Source organism: Elephas maximus, chromosome 9, assembly GCF_024166365.1.
Source record: "Elephas maximus indicus isolate mEleMax1 chromosome 9, mEleMax1 primary haplotype, whole genome shotgun sequence".
NCBI lineage: Eukaryota > Metazoa > Chordata > Mammalia > Proboscidea > Elephantidae > Elephas > Elephas maximus.
In genome coordinates this window covers 42,827,977-42,849,683 of record NC_064827.1, presented here as the reverse complement: position 1 = coordinate 42,849,683, position 21,707 = coordinate 42,827,977, and the positions used below count along the sequence as shown (strand labels likewise).

General features: G+C 36.9%; 1 protein-coding gene across 10 annotated transcripts in view; it reads left to right on the top strand.

Annotated features, from left to right (window-relative positions):
* Positions 1-21,707, top strand: part of UBAP2 (ubiquitin associated protein 2) — a 132,955-nt gene that overhangs the window by 61,591 nt on the left and 49,657 nt on the right. For all 10 annotated transcript variants that reach the window (XM_049897042.1, XM_049897041.1, XM_049897040.1 and 7 more), the window contains 4 exons: positions 8,389-8,466; positions 10,564-10,674; positions 15,919-16,075; positions 17,431-17,508. In XM_049897042.1, the coding sequence (XP_049752999.1) occupies positions 8,389-8,466; positions 10,564-10,674; positions 15,919-16,075; positions 17,431-17,508 (424 nt within the window). The remainder of the gene's footprint in view (positions 1-8,388; positions 8,467-10,563; positions 10,675-15,918; positions 16,076-17,430; positions 17,509-21,707) is intronic.

Sequence of the window (21,707 nt, the reverse complement as noted above, 5' to 3'; positions counted from 1 at the left end):
CATTTGTCAAAATTGAATAAATAACATTAGTACAATTTTAATAACTAAATTATAGACTTTATTTGGATTTCACTAGTTTTCCCACTAATGTCCTTTTTCTATTTTAGGAACCAGTCCAATTAGTGGTCATGTCTCCTTAAGTCTCTTCTGGTCTATGACAGTTTTTAAGTCTTTTCTTGTTTTTAGGACCTTGACACTTCTGAAGAGTAATTTATCAATTTTAAAGATAATGGGTTGCATATCATCCTCTAAACGTAAACAGTGTTTTGTAAAATATTGTTATGAATTTGTAGATCTAAACATTTGGTAGGTTTCAGTGATTTCTAGTTACTATCCTTTTTGAACTTAAGATTATCTAATTTTTGGCTGGTGTGAATCTCCTCGAGTTGGCTCCTTGTTCTTTTTGACTTGGTCCTAGTAATCTTTCATAGTTTATCCATTGCATATGTGACAAGATACTTCAGACTTACCATGTACATTTCCCACCTTGAACCTGTAATCAGTCATTGCACTGATTTAGAGACCTCAGTCTGGTCACTGGAGATGTTTATTGTGGCTAGGTTGGTCATTGTTTATAGGTCTCAGTGGACAGAGCTATGAAATAATAGTTTTTTAAAGGTGAAACACCTCGTGAGTTCGTGCTCATACTTCAAATTCAGGGTTTTTACTTCTTTGATATTTCATCAGAAAACTTTGGTTTCCACAGAACCGGGAGATGTAGAACCATAATTTTTCTTTTGTTTTACCCCACTTTGTGCATATAACAGTCTAAGACTAATGATCCTAATACTACCACCCCATATGTTTTGTTTTCACAATTTCTACCCCAGTCGCCTCTTCTGCTGCAGTACTGTTTTCATTTATATGGAGTTCTGGACTTGGAGAAGTAGAAAAGGCTTCTTTTTCATTCCGGTTGTTGTTAGGTGCTGTTGAGTTGGTTCTGACTCATAGCCACCTTATGTACAACCGAATGAAACACTACCCGGTCCTGTGCCATCTTCATAATCATTGCTATGTTTGAGTTCATTGTTGCATCCACTGTATCAATCCATTTCATCTAGGGTCTTCCTCTTTTTTGCTGGCCCTGTACTTTACCAAGCATGATGTCCTCATCTAGGGACTGGTCCCTCTTGATAACATGTCCAAAGTGTTTGAGACAAAATCTCATCATCCTTGCTTCTAATGATCACCCTGGGTGTACTTCTCCAAAACAGATTTGTTTGTTCTTCTTGGAGTCCATGTTATATTAAGTATTCTTCACCAACAGTGTAATTCAAAGGCATCAGTTCTTCTGTGGTCTTCCTTATTCCTTGTCCAGCTTTCACATGCATATGAGGCAATTGAAAACACCATGGCTTGGGTCAGCTGCACTTTACTCTTCAAAGTGATATCTTTGCTTTTTAACACTTTAAAGAGGTCTTTGGCAGTAGATTTGACCAAAGCGATGTGTCCTTTGATTTCCTGACTGCTGCTTCTATGGTGTTGATTGTGGATCCAAATAAAATGAAATCCTTGCCAACTTCAAAATTTTCTGCATTTATCATGATGTTGCTTCTTGATCCGGTTATGAGGATTTTTGTTTTCTTTATGTTGAGGTGTAATCCATACCTGAAGGCTATAATCTTGGATGTTGATCAGTAAGTGCTTCAAGTCCTTTTCACTTTCAGTAAGCAAGGTTGAGTCATCTGCATAATGCAGGTTGTTAATGAGTCTTCCTCCAACTCCGACGCCATGTTCTTTATATAGTCTGCCTTCTCAGATTATTTGCTCAACATACAGATAGAATAAGTATGGTTAAGGACTACAACCCTGAGCCACACTTTTCCTTGTTCTTTTTGAACAACTGCCTCTTTGTCTATGTACAGGTTCTGCCTAAGCACAATTAAGTGTTCTCGAATTCCCATTCTTGGTAATGTTATCCATAATTTCTTATGAACCACACAGTCAAATGCCTTTGCATATCAATAAAACACATAAACATACCAATACCAATAAACATCTTTTTGGTATTCTCTGTTTTCAGCCAAGATCCAACTGCCATCACCAGTGATATCCCTTGTTCTACATCCTTTTCTGATTCTGGCTTGAATTTCTGGCAATTTCCTGTTGATGTTCTGCTGCAACCATTCTTGAATTGTGTTCTGCAGAATTTTGCTAGTGTGGGATGTTAATGATGTTGTTCGATAATTTCCACATTCTGTTGGGTCACCTTTCTTTGGAATGGGCACAAATTTGGATCTCTTCCAGTTGTTTGGCCAGATAGCTGTCTTCTAAATTTCTTGACATAGATGAGTGAGTGCTTCCAGCGTTGGCATCCTTTTGTTGAAACATTTCAATCGGTATTTTGTCAATTCCTGGACGACTGTTTTTTGCCAGTGCCTTCAGTGCAGCTCAGACCTCTTCCTTCAGTACCATAAGTTCTTGATCATGTGCTGCCTCCTGAAATGGTTGAATGTTGACCAGTTCTTTTTGGTATGGTGACCCTGTGTATTCCTTCCATCTTCTTTTGATGCTTCTGCGTCGTTCAATATTTTCCCAAAAGTTTTTCTTCAGGTCTTTCAGCTTGAGAAATGCCGAGCACGTTCTTCCCTTTTGGTTTTCTAACTTCAGGTCTTTGCACAATTCGTTATTATACTTTGTCTTCTTGAGCTGCCCTTCGAAATTTTGTAATCATTTCTTCTGTTCGCTTTAGCTACTCTAAGTTCAAAAACAAGTTTGAGTCTCTTCTGACATCCATTTTAGTCTTTTCCTTCTTTCCTGTCTTTTTAATGATCTTTTGCTTTCTTCATGTATGATGTACTCCCACAACTCGTCTGCTCTTTAGTTACTAGCGTTCAACGCATCAAATCTATTCTTGAGATGGTCTCGAAATTCAAGTGGAATATATTCAAGGTCCTACTTTGGCTCTTGTGGACTTATTTTAATTTTCTTCTCCTTCAACTTGCGTATGAGCCCCTGGCCTTGTTCTGACTGATGAAGTTGAGATTCTCCCATCGTCTCTTTCCACACATGTTGTTGATTTGATTCCTTTGTATTCTACTTGGTGATGTCCACTTGTATAGTTGCTGTTTATATTGAAAAAAATATTTGCAATGAGTGAATCATTGGTCTTGCAAAATTCTATCATGTGATCTTTGGCATCGTTTCTATCACCAAGGTCATTTCAGTTTACTTCTACAATAAGTTTGTTTAATGGTTCCCGTCAGTACTTAAGTTGATGTCTGTCATGGATTGAATTGTGCCCCCCAGATATATCTGTCAACTTAGCTGGGCCATGAATCCCAGTATTGTGTGATTATCTACCATTTTATGTGATTTCCCTATGTGTTGTAAATCCTGTCACTATGATGAAATGAGGTGGATTAGTGGCAGTTATATTGATGAGATATACGAGATTAGATAGTGTCCGAAGCAATCTCTTTTGAGATATAAAAGAGAGAAGTGAGCAGAGAGACATGGGGACCTCATACCACCAAGAAAGTAGCGCCGGGAGCAGAGCGTGTCCCTTGGACCTGAGGTTCCTGTGCTGAGATGCTCCCAGACCAAGAGAAGCCTGATGCATCACAAGGACCTTCCTCCAGGGCCAACAGAGAGAGAAAGCCTTTCCTTGGAGCTGGTGCCCCAATGTCAGGCTTCTAGACTACTGGACTCTGTGGGAATAAACTCTTTGTTAAAGGCGTCCACTTGTGGTATTTCTGTTACAGCAGCGCTAGATGACTAAGACAATGTCTCTAGTCATTTTGTTTGTCTGAAGCTGATGCTTTTGTTGATTCTTCAGGAAAGGATCATGGGAATATTATTCCCTGACTTCTTTCATGTTGGCAACAATTTGTTCCCTTTATACTTGAGTATGAAGTCAGTTTTGTTGGCTATAAATGCTAAGTTCACATTTTGTTTACTTGAGTATCTTAAATGTTACTTTACTTTCTTTTGGACAAAGCATTGCTTTTGACAAGTTTATTGATAATCTCATTTCTTTCCCTTCTCTTTCCATTTCTGCCTTGATGTCTAATGACAGTTTTCTTTTAAAAGTCCAGTACTTTTACTAGAAAATGTCTTCATATGAATTGTTATGGGTTAATATTCCCAAGTATGGTGTATTTTTACCTTTTTTTTTTTTTTTTTTTTGCTTGCCTCCCAGCATTTTTCTTGAATTTTAGGTTCAAGCATTTGTGTTGTTCTCTTTCTTTACTTTTCTTATTCAGAGATTCCTGTTATCCGTAAGTTGAGGTTGGATTGTCTTTCTTTTCTTCCATTCTTTTTTGCCTGTTCATTTTTCTCTTCCTCTTTTACTTTAAAAATTTCCCCTTTTTATATTCTATTTCTCTTGAGGTGCTATTATAAGTTTTTTTTTTTAATTGTACTTTAGATGAAGGTTTACACAGCAGTTTCTCATTAGACAATTAATACAATACTGTTTTGTGACATTGTTTGCCAACCCCACAACATGTTAACACTCTCACCTTCTCGACTTTGGGTTCCCCATTTCCAGCTTTCTTATCTCCTCCTGCCTTCTTGTCCTTGCCCCTGAGCAGGTGTGCCCATTTAGTCTCATTTTGTTTTATGGGACTGTCTAATCTTTGGTTGAAGGGTGAACCTCGGGAGTGACTTCATTACTGAGCTATAAGGGTGTCTGGGGGCCTTACTCTTGGGGTTTCTCCCATCTCTGTCAGACAAGTAAATCTGGTCTTTTTTTTTTTTGGTGTATGTGAGTTAGAATTTTGTTCTTCATTTTTCTCCAGGTCTGTCTGGGACCTTCTGTTGTGATCCCTGTCAGGGCATTCAGTGGTGGTAACCGGGCACCATCTAGTTGTGCTAGACTCAGGCTGATGGAGGCTGTAGTAGTTGTGGTCCATTAGTCCTTCAATATTTCCCTTGTGTCCTTGGTTTTTTTCTTTCTCCCTTGCTGCAGACAGTATAATAAGTTCATTTTTTGTTTCTTCTAATTGAGTCTTTATTCCTGAAATTATTATTTTTTTATTTCACATTCTTTTCTGAATTCTCTTACATCAAGTCAGAATTAGAAAAACTTAGAAATATGTTTAGGTCGATTTGAAACAAGACTTAGTAGTCTTGCTGTTTTTTTTTAAGCACATTTTCTGGAGTGCTTTCATTGGTTTTGAGGATATTATCCTGCTTCTAATTCTTTTTCACTTATAATAACTTTGTATGAGATTTAACATTTATTTTTCTATTGATCATTTTTTTTTTGTAAATAATTTTTATTGTGCTTTAAGTGAAAGTTTACAAATCCAGTCAGTCTCTCACGCGAAAACCCATATACACCTTGCTACACACTCCCAATTACTCTCCCCCTAATGAGACTGCCTGCTCTCTCCCTCCACTCTCTCTTTTTATGTCCGTTTCGCCAGCTTCTAACCCCCTCCACCCTCTCATCTCCCCTCCAGGCAGGAGATGCAAACATAATCTCAAGTGTCTATTGGTCATTTTTATGTGAAACTCGTTTTCTCGGACTTGCAGAAGATAGCATGGTTCAGGGTGGCTTTTCTAACTTCAAAGAGTATTTTTTCTATGTCATTGTGTTGGCTTCTTTCTGAGACTTACCATTTCTGTTCCCTTCCTTGAATCTGGCCCTTTTCTTCCCTTCCTGTCTATATTGTTCAATTTTAATTTTACTCACAGCAGTTCCAGTTGAAGGCAGCCCTTGCTGGTTAGTTTCAAGAGTTTATAATAGTATACTATCTCCTCCTATTTAAACCTTTCTGCAACCCTTGCACTTAGCCCACTGTTGAAGTGGTCAAAACCCTGCGGTTCCAACTGCTCTTCTCAAATTGGCCCACTTTACTGTCCAGTGAATTAGCTTTTGACTTTCTGAGATTTTCTTCTCCTTAGATTAGTCAGAACTGTTACGTTTGCTTCTCCCTTCTGTGGCACAGAGAGATACCATGCAGGTCCCCTATCTGTTGATGGTTTGTCTTCACTTCTTTGTTTCTGGAGGTTTGTGAGGGATACCTTGTACCTAGTTGTGTTGTAAGTTGTTATTTATGTGTTTTTGATTTTACTGAAAAATTGCAGGAGTTCAGAGAACTCTTATTTACCCTTAACCAGATTCGCCCGATTTTTAACATCGTATAACATTTGCTGTGTCATTTAAAACCAGTCATATACTCTTTGTATTTATGTATTTATGTCTGTGTGTATACACACACAAACATACGCATACATTTTTTATTGTTCTGAACCATCTGAGAGTAGGTTACATGCATTCTGCCTTTTACCCTTTACTACTTAAGTGTGTATTTCCTAAGAACAAGGATGTTCGTTTATATAGCTACAGTTCACCTCTCAAATTTAGTAAGGTTAATATTGCTATAATGTTCTCTGTAGTTCATATTCTAATTTGTCTATTAGAGCAGTAGTGTTAGTTACCCCAATAATGTTCTTCACAGCACGCCTTCCCCTTCCAATACAGAATCATCACATAAGGCATTTAGTTGACATGTTTCTTCACTCTCCTTTAATCTTAATCAGTTTTTCAGCTTTTATCTTCTATAATATTGGCAGTTTTGAGGAAATACAGGTCAGTTTTTTATAGGCTGTTCTTTAATTTGAGTTTTTTGATGTTTGCTGATGATTAGATTCAGGTTGTAGATTTCCTGTTGAACTACTTTGTAAGTGATATTGAGTACCACGTTTAGAGGTACATGATGTTCATCTATCCCCCATTGGTCATGTTTATTTTCATCTCTCAGTCAAAGTTTTGTCCATTTTCTCTAATGTATAGTTACTGTTTCTTTTAACAACTAACAAGCAGCCGTTGGAGAGACACTTTGAGACCATGTGCAGATCTCCTAGTCCTTGTGAAACTTTTCCCCTTAGAATTAGCATTCATTGATAATTCTTGTTTGAACGCATCTTTACTGTGGTGGGTACAAAACGGTGTGTCCCAACTCCATTGCTCCCTCTGCTTCGTCTGGAACAAGGCTGAATATATTTGCTGGATAATGAATAAGGCACATTTTTTAGGTTTGAGGGTCAAGGAATGGAAGGCATTGATATCAGGGAAAACGGGCAAATTATTTATGTAGGCTTTTTACACCAGGGTCATCAACAGTCTACTTTCATTCACAAAGGGTTGCCATTACCCAAAACCTAAATGTATAATGCAGGGTGCCATCTTTCCAGAGCTCATCTTGCCTTTTTGGTTTTCCCTTTTACCTCACCTGGTTACTTCAAGCCTTTGGTCCTTTACTCAGTTTGTTATCGGTCAGGGAAGTGATTGTAGAGGTGCAGTTAGGGATAGTGAGAGTGTAAGTCAGTCCCTTATATTGGATAGGATTAAGGTAAAATCAGCAGTAAATGTGGACACTGAGCTTCTGTGCAAATGTCATTCTGGCTATAATGTAGTAGCATTACAGCAGTTAAGCTGAGGTCACAGTAGGCACAGGCTGGGACAAAGGGACTGGCCATTCGACTGGACAGAGCAGGCAAAAGCAGGCCGCCCATGTGTACTGGAAAGCCCTTGTGAGAAGCAGTCTCATAAAGCTAAAATTGCCAAGAAACCCCTTTCCCTTGTTTTGTTTGAGATCATTTAAAATGGAACATGTATTAAAAGCTGAGAAGAAAAGCTGTTCATTAATTCTTGTGCTTTTTCCTCCAAGGTCATTCAGTAGTTTTAAGTGGTTTAGTTTTTTATTTTTCCTTTTTTAAAACATTTTATTGTATTTTTGGTATAAACTGTATTTACTTTGGGAGTTAATATAGACTTTAGCTAATAAGAATTACCTTCTTTTTTAAATAAACTATTTTGGAGTAATTTTAGATTTACAGAAAAGTTGCACAGATAGTACAGAGAGTTCCTGTATATCCTTCACCTGGTTTCCCTGTTAACATCCTACATAATCATGGTATGTTAGTCAAAACTAAGAAACCAAATTGGTACATTACTATTAACTTACTCCACAAAAGAGTAACTTTTAAAATGATTTTTATTCAACTAAATACATCTTTTTCTTATCAGATCGGACCAGGATACCTTTTTAGAATTGACAGAGATTTGCTGGTTAAGCTGGTTTTAAGGCAGTGTGAGGCAACTTTTTCCACTGCTTCTTGTTCTTCCACTTTTTCTTGTGCTGGATCCCTCCCCTCCCTAAGGGAAAGAAAATTCAAATAAACCACATGGCTAGTGAAGACGAACAATAACTTTAAGTCAGTTGGTCAAAGGAATGGGACCTTTATGCTATTTAATTTGATGCTTATTTATCTTATGAGAACAAGTTGTATACATTCGAGAGGCCAAAATTCAAGGCTCTTTTGTTTTAGTTAAGCAGTATTTCTATTATTGTAGTGCTGTAATTAGCACCAGTATTTGGCATCTAACTTACATTTTTGGTGCTCAAATCATGAACAATTTTATGTGCTTTCCAGGCAACAGCTGAACAGATGCGTCTCGCTCAGGTGATCTTTGATAAGAATGATTCAGACTTTGAAGTTAAAGTTAAACAGGTATGTTTCTGGCAAAGGATAACTGTCATTTTGTAATCTGTTCTTATTGTGCTTAAGAATTTCAGCTGAGATGTTAGTTTTAAAGCATGCTTCTTGTTTAGTCTTAACTCATATCTTTGTATTGAATATTGGACTTGTGATTAAGTACTGTTTTAGGTGGCCAGAATGAAGGAATTGATTATGTTCATCCTCTTGGCAGTAGGATCTTTCTGAGTTACTAGGGTTTGCATGTGAATACTGGGCTAGACATTTGTGAAAGCACATTGACATTTTCTACACCTGTGTACAGAAAGTAGATTTGGCACTTTCTTAGTTTAATGTTAGGAAAGAGTCGAATTGCCTTTTCAAACATGGGTGTGATTCCAAACTCTAGTTAGAAAGGTATAACATTAAGTTTTAGTGAAATGTATTTATATAAAACTTAAATGAGTGGTTTTCTTGGTATCTTAATCTTAATTTCAGCTCCCTTCCCGATAAGACTTCCTTTCCATTCAAGATTCTAAAAAACAAGGTATGACCCCTGTCTTAAAGCCAGGCTTTCCAAGCTTTGGTATGTGTCTTCCAGTAATTGTTCCCTGGAGTGAATGTCCCAAAGTGGACATTTAGCCCCTTACTATGTAGACTCTTTTGTTCTTGCCTATAGTTGCTGAAAGCAGGCTAACGGTAATTTTTTTGGAAGGCCACAAAGGATTTACTAAAAATTATAGAATGTATTCTGTACTTACGTTTTGAGACATACGTCTACATATGAGACCTACTTAGATTTTGAGACATACGTCTACAAATTTTGTTGCTTCTTCCCTGAATAGCATAGCAGATATATAAAGAAGAGAGCATCGGACCATAAGTTCAAAGTTTTGAGTTCTGGCTTGAGGTCTGTCTCTTAGTAATCCTATTACTGGGGGAGTTTTGATGTTGACTGTTCACTTTAACAGTCATATGTAGCAGGTATTCAATTAATACAGATTATTGATAACAATCTGACATTTTTAGTAGATGACTAAAGACTGCAGAACTTCTGCTGCCTAAAAGAATGGATAGAAGAAAACAGGGATGCAGAATGGTATAGTGCAAAGAACTGGGTTCTACACGGGCTTTTTTATTAGCTTTGTGAAATGTCGGGCTTAAGCTATTTTGAACTGCAGCTAGTAGGTATTAAAATGGTTAAACGTAACTGAAACACAACAGATACTTAAATCATAGATTTGTTCACTGACACTTGAGAAACCTAATTGTACCTAATCTATGATTGTTCCCAGTGATGAAAATATTTAGTTTAGCCTTCTTTGTTAAAGGGAATGAGCTGAGGAAATTTCTTTGATTACTTAAAACATAGCACCCTGTTGAAACTTGAGAGAACAGTACGTCCAAGAGTGAGTTTTGTGACAGCTGCGGAATTCCACTTGTGAGACTTCAGGGTGTTAAAACTTTGTATGTCTATGAAGTGTTCTAATTCAAGCAGTGACAGTCCAGGTAGAGAATGCTGATCTTGTACGAAACAGTTGGATGGAATGTTCTATGAAGGGTGGCCACGTAGTCATACTTGGTCTTTGGGAGATACATGTTGTTGTTACTTGATGTGGGGTTGACTCCGACTCATGGCGACCTTACATATAACAAAACAAAATGTTATTCAGTCCTGTATCATCCTCATGGTTGTTGGTATGGGAAACATGTAATCCCATCTAATACTTGAGTAGTTCAGAAGTTTGGGAGTCCCCCTGCTATTGAATTAAGTTTGAGCAGTCAACTGTCTGATCTTGGGTGGTCTGGGAGTGTTGAGCATATGAACAAATATTTGTGTGTGTGCTGCTGATTAATAAATCTGATAATTGGTCAGCTTGGAGGAGGGTTGATTTGTAGTTTGACTCTGCCAGTACTTATAAAAGGACATGGCATGGCGACACACACACACACACACACACACACACACACACAAACGAGTAAACTTGTTCTTGGACTGTTAAGCTCAAAATCTGGAAGAGGACATCTTTCGTATAGGATTGCATAATTTCTGTCTTTATGTAGAAGAATATTGAAATTAATATCTAGTAGTGTTTTTGGCTCACTGTAACAATTTTCTGATAATTTCAACAGCTTATGGAAGTGACAGGAAAAAATCAGGATGAATGCATAGTGGCCCTACATGACTGTAATGGAGATGTGAACAAAGCTATCAATATATTGCTGGAAGGGAATTCAGATACAGTAAGTATTAATAATAATTATTATTAATTGATTTGTAGTGCTCAGATTTGTCTCCAATTCCAGATCACATCTTCAGCTTCACCTTGGTTGTGGGTGGGGGTGGAGGACATTATAAATGGGTACCATTCTATATTTGTTTTAAGTTCCAGAAACAACACTAACCTGAAATGACTGTTCTTGTTACGTATGGCTTCTTCATGAAGTCATAGAATCTGAAGACTTGAAAGAGAACTTGGTCATCTACTCCAGTTTTACACAGTTTCCAAAATTCTATGGGCCTGTGGACATTTTCACCACCTGAAAAATTTCTCTTGGCTCCACTGCTCATGTTTCTTTATCTCAGTCATCACCTCTGACCACTCCTTATATCTTTAGACTAACAGAAAACCAGGATTTGCTGGTACATCTATTTGCTTATGTGTGAATATTATACAGACGCATCCTCATGACAGTTTGACAGATACATATTTATAAAATAGAAAAAGTTTTTTTTAAACTTGGTAAAGTTTGGGGAATGTGTAGCTCACTGGAGCTCATCCGCTTGATTTTTAGGAACGGTGCAACTAAAGCCACACCAGGCAGTCTTAATCTTTTTGATTTCTGTGTGGAGGTTACACCCTGTATTTTGAGATTGAGGAGACCATCACAGAACAGATCAAAACAAATAATGATTCAACTAAAAAGGATTACAAAGATGAGCACAACAAAAATGCCTTCTTTGTCAGTGATCCGGTTTAATGAGGTTCTCATTTTTAGGGACAGGTTGTATTAGGAATAGGCTTTGTAAAAATGAACTGTCATGAGAAGCTGAAAACTAAAATGAATATCTTCATTTGATGTCAAAAAAGCAAAATGAATTTTGTTTGTATAAAGGTTAGATAATTGGAAAAAATATTTTACTATTTGAGTAGAACAGTACCTGTGGGTAAAATTCTATGCTGGAGAACACTGGTTGACACTTACTCACCAACAAATGTGTGAATTGGTTAGGGAAATACATCATTTAATAAAGTGATTAATTAATTTTGGATAATTTTTGTTTGCTGACATTTAGGCATATATTTTCTGAGTTTTATAAAATAATGGGAACTTTACTTCCTTGCTTATGGCTACAACATAGACCGACTCTCCGTTATTTTCAAAGTGAACTGGCGATCTTAACTGCCTTCAAAAAATAAAAAGAAATCACTGTGAATAAACTAAATATTTCCAAATTGTTAATTGGAGGGGCTATTTTCTTTTATGGTAGAGAAAAGCCAGAACACTGTTTTCTGTTGCCGTTCCTTTAACTCCAGCAGATTTCTTTCCTTTGCCTTTTTCTGTGGTAGGTGGATGACTTTCTGAGTTTTAACTTTACAGTTCTTTCTCTGTGTTTTACTAAGATTTAACTTCCTCTCCTCATGTGGGATTGAACCCAAAGGAGGTGGTTCTGGGCTGTGCATTAGAAAGTAAAGATGAATTGTTGCCTAAAGAATGTCTCTGGTTACCTCTTGAACATAAAAATTACATAGTGGGGGCCAGTGTCTGACTCCTTGTTTTCTTCATAGATCAGAAAATAGCAAATCAGGACTGAATACAGACACAGAAGCTGTACGCTTTTTGGGGGGCGAGAGGCCTATGGGCAGAACAGAGAGGCAGAGGGAAAATCCTTCTGAGACCCTGCTTTGTTTAGGATCATCGTTGGTGCATCTTTTCTGTCATATTGTTTGCCATTGTCTTACTTGGTCCTTGTTTACAACACCTGTGGCTGACCAGCTGCAAGGAGCATCTTCTCCTGGCTGGGATGTAATTAATTGGAGTGGGGCTAAACACTGCAGGGTTGCTAGGAGCAAGTGTTTAAGCTAAGCCATTAAGACAAACTCATCTTGTCTTATTGGCTAACCTTATTCTGTGCCAGTGTCTTCTGACACAAAACTATTACTTTGAAAAGATGTTAGCGGAATTGTACATGGTATTTTTAAGGAAATATCTTCCTCATTTAAGAATACCTGTCACAAAAGCAAATATTCTTTTTCTCTTTTTTATTGTGCGTTAAGTGAAAGTTTACAAATCAAGTCAGTCTCTCATACAAAAATTTATATACACCTTGCTACGTGCTCCTAGTTGCTCTCCCCGTAACGAGACAGCACACTCCACTCCTCTCCACCCTGTATATTCTGTGTCCATTCAACCAGCTCCTGTCCTCCTCTGCCTTCTCATCTCGCCTCTGGACAGGAGCTGCCCACATAGTGTCATGTGTCTTGAGCTAAGCAGCACACTCCTCACCAGCATCATTTTGCGTCTTATAGTCCAGTCTAATCTTTCTTTGAAGAGTTGGCTTTGAGAATGGTTTTAGTTTTGGGCTAACAGAGAGTTGGGGGGCATATCCTGTTAAGTCTGGTCTTTTTACTAGAATTTGAGTTCTGCATCCCACTTTTCTCCTGCTTCATCAGACAAAGGCAAATATTGAACATGATAATAAATACTGAACTTTTTTGATTCATCATATTGCTGTTTTGTTTAGGTGACAAAATAGTTTCGAAGTAATCAGCCCCCCTACATTTAATGTACTATTAGATTTTAGTATGTTGTTTGTGTTGTTTAGTTCCTGGCAAAGCTGAAGGAGTGGGAGATTGATTTTGAAATAGGTAGCCTTGAAAACTGCTTTTCTGAATGCTAAATGGTGGTGCCTGGCAAGACCTTTCCTCTTGAAGTTTCTTCAGACTTATCCTATAGACAGCAAAATACAGATGGCAGAGGCTGCCAGAAGTTCTGTTAGATATGTTTTGTCATTATTTCGTTTACCTTGAAAGGCTAAATGCATGCTTATATACCACTGTGAAAAATGCGCGATAATTTCGTTAGCCTTTAATATGATCTTAGACAAATTGCCCCTTCATGGTTCCTCTCCGTAGTTTGCTCCACAAATAAGTTCTTGTTAGTCTTTGTAGAGATCATAAGCCAAGACTTACTTTAGGGGTATTCTTTGCTGAATGAAATGGGGTAAAATGTTTCCCTCTCTCTCAGATGTTTTACATAGAAAATCTGTCCTTTTATAATGATTGAATTCTTTTAGGTCTGGCTGCATAAAGACATTATAAATTGTCTGTGTGTGTGCACACATACACACACACCCCTTGTTCTGACCCTACCGTGTATAATTTTTCCAAGACCTCTGGAATGTGTTTTTTTGTCTTGCTAACCTAAGAGAACCAAATTCTGTTTTACACAGTTGACTTGTGTGTTCATGTTAGTGAGCATAAATTAAGTTCATAGACTATGGATTCTTTTTTCTGGAGTAAATAAGCGTAATTGTTTTCTCTAATTAAAAAAACAGTGCAGAAAGATAAAGTTAAATCAAATTAAACATTTTCACTTAGGTAGCTACCAACACTTTCTCCAGTCTATACATAGGCTTCTATTTCAACTAAAAAACGCAGTCCTATTCTATATGTTGTTTGTTTACAGCTTGCTTCACTTACATCATAGACCTCTTTCTGTGAACATGTGTTTAACTGTCTTAAATGGCTACATACTGCTCCCTTTATGGACTTAACCAGAGCAGGCAGATATACATATTTTTTTACTTTTGTCTGCTGACGATTGCTTGTACCTAAATGTTTGTACAACTGTCAGATTATTTCCTTTGAATAAAGGCCTAGAAATGAATTGCTGGGTCAAAGGGTGTGTACTAATAAAATTTAGAAACCCTGGTGGCATAGTGGTTAAGTGCTACGGCTGCTAACCAAAAGGTCCACAGTTTGAATCCACCAGGTGCTCCTTGGAAACTCTATGGGGCAGTTCTACTCTGTCCTGTAGGGTCGCTGTGAGTCGGAATTGACTTGATGGCAGTGGGTTTTCTTGCCAGGTAGCGTTCCAGGAAGGTTAAATAGGTACCTGCTCAACAGAGCTGTTTGAGAATACTTTAAATATTGGGGGTAAAGCCAAACCACTTGCTGGGTTAATTTCGACTCATGGCGACCTCATGTGTAGCAGAGTAGAACTGTGCTCCGTAGGGTTTTCAAGGCTGTGTCCTTTCAGAAACAGATCATCAGGCCTGTCTTCTGAGGCACCTCTGTGTAGGTTTGAACCACCAGCCTTTTTTTTAGTAGTCGAGCCGTAACCAACTGTTTGCGCCATCTAGGGACTCTACTATTGGGTGTAGATATTTTTCATCTCTAGTCAAAATTTTTTTTTTTTTTGGTCGAAACTTAGAGGCAGAAACTTACTTATTGTACTTTGTATATATTTTTTTTGTAGTCATTTTATGCCTAATTGGTAAATTCATATAAGTCCAAAAATTCCATTAAAAAAAAGAAAAAAACTTTTTAAAGCTGGCTTCTATTGTTTTGGAAGTAATTTAGCTATTGACCTTGAATTTTAATAATTTCCAGTGCTTATGTTTAGATATACAAAGTTAGTAATTTTTTTCCCTTAAGATTTTTAAGAAAGCTTACTTATTGCACTTATTCTGGGATTGAGTCACTTCAAATTCCTTTTGAAATATGGTAGATTATGAGTGAGTATAAGAATATCAAGCAGAGTATTACTAGAAAATTCCAAAATTGGCCTACTAGTTTCTAGTTACTTTTTCATGTACTCACTATTATATGTAGAAGAGTATAGTGTCTCATTCTGAGCAGTTTGTAGGTATGTCCTGTGATTTGAATTGTTATTATTAGGTAAGGGACTGGGAAAAGAGATTATTCAAATTGATATGACTTTTCATTAGAATCTTTTTAGAGGTGGAATTTTTGGGTACTGTTTTAAAAAACAAAATTGAATCCCAAATTTTATTTGTCTCTCATTAAAAAATATTTTTAGGTGCTTCGTTTGGATTACTGACTAGGCAAAGTAGTATTCTTGGACCTTTTAGAACCTCATTTTTATGTAATATATAGTCTTCGAGTTAAGTTTTGCATTAGTAGGCATGAGTCTACCACTGAGGTAGGAGGGAGTGATGTAGAGTGGGAGCTTGGGAAAATGACGTTTGATTTATAGGAAAGAGCTCTATGGTGGGAAGACATATAATATGCTGTCAATTCAGCTAAAAACTAATTTATTTCTGCTCTGCACATGGCAGTAGGATCTTTACAGTTGCTGTCTTTATCATGTGATAAGCTGAAGTATCTGGAAAAAATTAAAATGGTAGGCAAGCTAGCTGCAAGTTGTGGGTAATTAGGCTTGAAAGGTAAGTGCATGCACACTCTACAGTTGTATACACTTTGAATGACAACTCTGAATGACGGCTCTTCTCTTTGGTAGACGTCATGGGAGACTGTAGGGGGTAAGAAGAAGAATTTTGGGAAAGAAAGTTCAGAAAACAAGGAGAATAGAGAGAAGAGAAGTGAGAGGGAAGCGAGTCGTGGACGTGGAAGCAACAACAACCGAAAAGGAAGAGGCGGCAATCGTGGCAGAGAGTGTAAGTACAGACTTTTCTCTTCAACTTTTTTAATGAAAATTTTCAAACATATTGAAAAGCTGAAAGACTAGGCCAGTGAATGCCCAGTAAACCCACTCCCTCAATGCAATCTTTAACATAGTTAGTAACACTTAGGAATGAGCTACAGTTAGGTAGTTTATTAGAACCTACTGATGCAATTTCATATCAGCACTGAACTGGGCTATAGGTAGTTTATTGTGTTGTGTCTTAAGACCGCCTTCTGTTTTGAATCAAGAGCATTGTCTAATTTTAAAGACAGAAGGGGGTTTTCATTCCCTGACAGACAAGGCTGTTTTCTCTTCCTCACTTACAGATGCTCATGGTGTGGGTAAGGGTTAGATTAAGAGGAAAGTGGTTGAATAGGGAGATCTAGGTTTTGACCCCGTTTACCAAAACAAGACTGCCTTCTCTGCAGACTTACCAAACTAGTTAAATTATGAATGAATAAAATGTAAGTATTTACCATATCACCCTAGAGACTTATGCTAGCTCATTTATTCCACTGGTATTTATTGAGGTACCTACCATTTAGCAGGTATTCTTATGGGCGTTGGAAATGCAGCAATGAATAAAACAGATAAAAATCTGTGCCCTCCTAAGACTTCTCTTTTAATAGAGAAGTAAGATATATAATACTTTAATGGTGTTAAGTGCTATGGGGAAAAACAAAAGCACAAAGAGATAGGAATTATGGGAAGGGGTATGGCAAATTTAAATGGAGGGACCGAGGAAAGTCCTCGCTGAGAACTCGTTTGTCTTAAGCCCTAGAAGAGGAGAGGGGAGCAAGCCATGCCAACATCTGTTACAATGCTGCCATACTACAGAGAATTATTAATGCCAATATGGGGTTGAGAAGAGAAGAATGTGTGTTGGCATATTCTGAATTGCATCCTAGAAAAGCTTGTGTCTAACACTTTATTTTTTCCAAGGATTCAGTATTTCCTTGGTATTGCTACTGTGTTTTTCTGTTCCTTCCTAGGCTTTGAACTGAACATAATTTGAGCAAATTTTGTGGTGTATTGCATAGCTGCGTAGCAAAGGTGGTTTTTTGAAGCAGACTTACTTTAGGTGAGGGCGAGCCCAAACAGAAGAAAGAAAAAGCAGTATGTTACTATTTTAATTTCCTTTCAGAAGTTTCACCTGTGAATTAAAAAGAAGTCCTGTCATTCAGTTTTTTGAGCCATTTTGTTTTTTAGTTTTCTGAGCCCTTGGGTTGCGTTGTAGCCTTTTTAAAAGTCTTGTATTTTTGTTCCTACTTTTAATAGTTGTCAGGAATCATCATATACAAGAGGTTTAGAAAAGGAAAGTAGCCTTTTCTGCTCTTTTTTTCTTAGTTATGGGCGAAGAGAATGGAATCAATTGCAATCAAGGGGACAAGTCTTCAGATCGTGGCAAACGAGCCCATGGTAGAGGTAAGCCCAGTAAGGGGGAAGTAAGTGCTTGTGATCTGAGAGAAGAAAGCAGGCTTTACTGGATTCTGAATAGAAATGACAGTGCCCTTTGAAAGAATGGTCGATCTTATGAAATCTCCTGATTTGTTTACTGATGCCTATGAATGAACTGTTGGGATTAAGTAGTTTTGAGGAAACCTGTTGGTTGTTTTCAGATGAGCTGAGAAAGTCCTTTATATCCATAACGTAAAACTTGAAGCTCTGTGACCAAAAGTCATTATCAAATTCGTCTGTATTGGGCTTTGACAGATGTGTTTTACTCATATATGTGATACCAGTCTTAAAACTGAAATTATTAGCTCCTTGATTCCCTCCTCCCCTTCAAAATGTTCCCTGGTAGAGATCACTGCTTCCATTTATCAATTAAGAAAGTCATTTAGCCATTTTAGGAATGTAGTTTCATAGATTTTAAAGTCGTGAATAAATTTTCTCAAGGATATAACATTAAGATATGTAATATAATATGCACACCTTTTTTGAGTTCAGTGGGAGGGTGACCTGAATGAAATGCAGTTTTGCTTGAAGCATTGTTCAGTGCAGTTGGGGCTGTTCTCCACATGGGCATTTCACAGTGGCACAATTTTTTTTATCAGAAATATTAATAAGGGTAGAAATAATGTAGGTAGCACATATACTACCAGTTCTCTTGGTTGTTTGTTCATTCAACTGTTATTTACGGGCCAGAGATAAATGATTTCCAGAGGTCAGAAAAAGTGAAGATTATGTACTAATTTTCTAGGCACGATCAGAACAAGTTTGGCATTGTCCAACGCGTTAACTATAATCCTTTCGCTAGCCTTTTTTTTTTTTTTTTAAGTGATAAATTTCAAACATACGGAAAATAGAGAGAGTAGTTAGTTAAATGAACTCCATGTACCCTCACATATTCAACAACCTAAGATTTTTGTCACACTTACTTCTCCTTCCTTTTTCCTTTCCCTTTCCATTCCTTCCTCCATGTCTCTAGAGATAGTTTAAGGAAGATTTTTGGGTCGTATTTACCCTAATTACTTCAGGAAGCACCTCTGAAAAATATAGACACTTTCATACGTAACCGTAATGCCATTATCACACCTTAAAAAATCATAAGTCTTTATCATCTAATACTTGATCCATACATAAGTTTTTTTTTATTATTTAAAACAATGTCTTTTCATTGTTGGTTTATTTGAATCGGGTTTCAAACAAGATCCATGCATTTGTTACATATTTTGATTCTCTTTTCACTCATTCGTCCCCCTTTGTACCTCCTCCTTTTTTCCCCATGCCTTTGATTCGTTGTTAAAACCATGTCAGTTGTCCTGTAGAATGTCGTTTCACATTCTGCACTGATTTCTTGTGGTGTGATTTAGCTTATTCCTTTAACCCCTAATTTTACTGTAAATATTAAGTTAGCGTTATGCATTAGATTCAAGTTCAGCTTTTTTTGGCAATGATGGTGTTATGCATTCTCTGTTGCATCAGAAGTCATTTTATGTCTTAAACTTTTTTTTTCTTATAGTAATGTGAAGTTAATCAGTGGATTGTCCATTTTTAGTGAGTTTATTGATCAGTGGGTTTTAACATAATCCTAAACCTTGTTTGTTACAGTTTAGTTTTTAAATGAAGTCTCTCAGAGTTAAGAATGCTGTAACATGTACAAAATGGCTTTCCTTGTGGTAAGGGTAGTTTGCTCAGGGGAGGCGTTGGACTTTGCTCTGCCTCTCTGGTGTTGAATGCTTTAGCAAGTCTTGCTAGAACTTTTAGTGAAATGAATTTCTGTGGCATTTACCTAAGTCATTGAAGTTACGTTTTTATGGAATGTTTCTCCTTCTGTGAAATAAATAACAACAACTAATATTTACTGCGTGTGCTTTGTTGTATAGCAGGCATTTTGCTAGCAGTTTACATATATGTAACTCTCTGAGGGTTGTTATCATTCTCATTTTACAGATGAGAAAACTGAGGTTTAAGAGAGCAGATTACTTGCTCAGTGCCAGGGTGAGCTCCTTCTCTTTTGACTTTACATTGGTTCTTTCTTATTCTGGAACCTGGGTTCTTACGGAGTTGGAGGGAGGGAGAGAGAATTGGCTAGAGAGGGTGGTAGGCTGGTTATCTGCCTTGCTGCCTACTTTCTTCAAGGATTGCAAACTTCTTGTTCATCTCTGAGGTCGAGGTAAATAGCTTTTCATTATGAAAAGATGGGAGGGCTGACCTAGTGAATAGCCTTGAAACCAAGGGAATTGTAACTATTGAATAGCTTTTGAGAGACTCTGTGGATTGAAAGGTGTTAATATGTTAAGCACCAAACCAAATAAAAACCTATAAAGAAATGATACTGGCTAGCTTTAAAATCCATCATTCAGGTATGTTAACTTTTAAGAAAGGATTTAAAGTAGCGTATATAGGACTTGGACTGATCCTTTATGTCTCATTCAGTCTTTTTTTTTAATAAATCAACAACACACACATATTTGTATACTTTATTGAGGTGTAATTTATATATCATAGCACCCATGTTTAAGTATATTTAAACGGGCTATTGAAGGGTAGTAGTTTGTCTTTTAGCAAAAAACAGCTATCTTTTCATGTGTGATTTGTCTGGAGAATTCTTTATGAGCATCTTAGTACTCAAAGTCTTGCATGGGGCATGGGAGAAAAAACATTTAGTGTCCAATGTGCCAAAAACCCAGTTATTTTATTTAGTGGATATTGGTAAAGTACAGTTTGATAGTAAGTGCACAGTGGTACAGTTGTACATGTTCTTCTTCACTTTCATAGTTAAAGGACAAGTGTTATTTGTTTTATGTAACTCCAGAAATTTGGTTATAAGTCATTCGATGTCTTAATTTACTCACTTTTGAATTAGCCTTAAAACAGTTGACTGTTCTATCCCTTTCCAAGTTATTTGTTAATCTCTTGGGTAGTGTGCTGATTTTTAAGTGTATGTGTTTAAAAAGTATATGTTTTAAAGTATGTACTTTAAAAATGTTCTTTAAAGTCCCCATTGCATTTGTTGTTTGATTTTTGACCATTCTTATGAGTTCTTTCTCTTTTTGAATTGATCTTTTATGTCTCATTCAGTCTCTTTTTAAATAAATCAACAAAAACGCACACATATTAGTATACTTTATTGAGGTGTAATTTCTATATCATAGTACCTATATTTAAGTATATTTAAACAGGCTTTTGGAGAGTAGTAGTTTGTCACCTCAGCTCCACTCAACACTAATTCACATTTGCTGTTTAATACATGCTAAATTTTCAGTAGTTCACCCTCTACCTCAGTTTTTGCCTTATCTTCTTATTTATTTTCATTGTGCTTTAAGTGAAAGTTTACAATTCAGATCAGTTTCTCATACAAAAACTTAATATACACATTGTTATTCAACCCTAGTTGTCCTCTTTACCATGTGACAGCATACTCCTTCTCTCCACCCTGTATTTCCCGTGTCCATTCACCCAGCTCCTGTCCCCCTCTGCCTTCTCATCTCGCCTCCAGACAGGAGCTGCCCACTTAGTCTTGTGTCTACTTGAGCTAAGAAGCATACTCCTCGCCAGTATAATTTTATGTCTTGTAGTTCAGTCTAATCTTTGAAGAGTTGGCTTTGGGAATGATTTTAGTTTTGGGCTAACAGTCCAGCGGCCATGACCTCTGGGGTCCCTCTAGCCTCAGTCAGACCATTAAGTCTGGTCTTTTTACTAGAATTTGAGGTTTACATTCCACTTTTCTCCTGCTTCATTCCATATCTTCTTATAATTGACTTCAAGATATTATGGAACAGCATGAATTTAATAGGCAAACCTATAATTTTTTTTATTATATTCATAATCTTTGTATTACCTCAAATCATGGATGCTATATATATATGAGAGAATGTTATATAATACAAGAAGTGTGAACTTCAGATATTGGAGTAAAATTAAGTTTTCTATGTATGCTTATTTTTCCTATACCATTTCTGAAAGCATGTCTTATGTTCAGGGGAGCAACACTTGTAACAAATCCTTTTTCGTGAACTCATTTAAAGTTTGTGGAAAAGTATCTGGTGAGTTGTGTGTTTTTGTAAGAAAACAGCAGCCTCTTTAGGGGATGACAGTACTATATTTCTAACCAAATAAAGTGCCCCTTCTATGCTTGTTTACCACCTGCTCCCTCCTCCCACAAGGTATTTTTATAT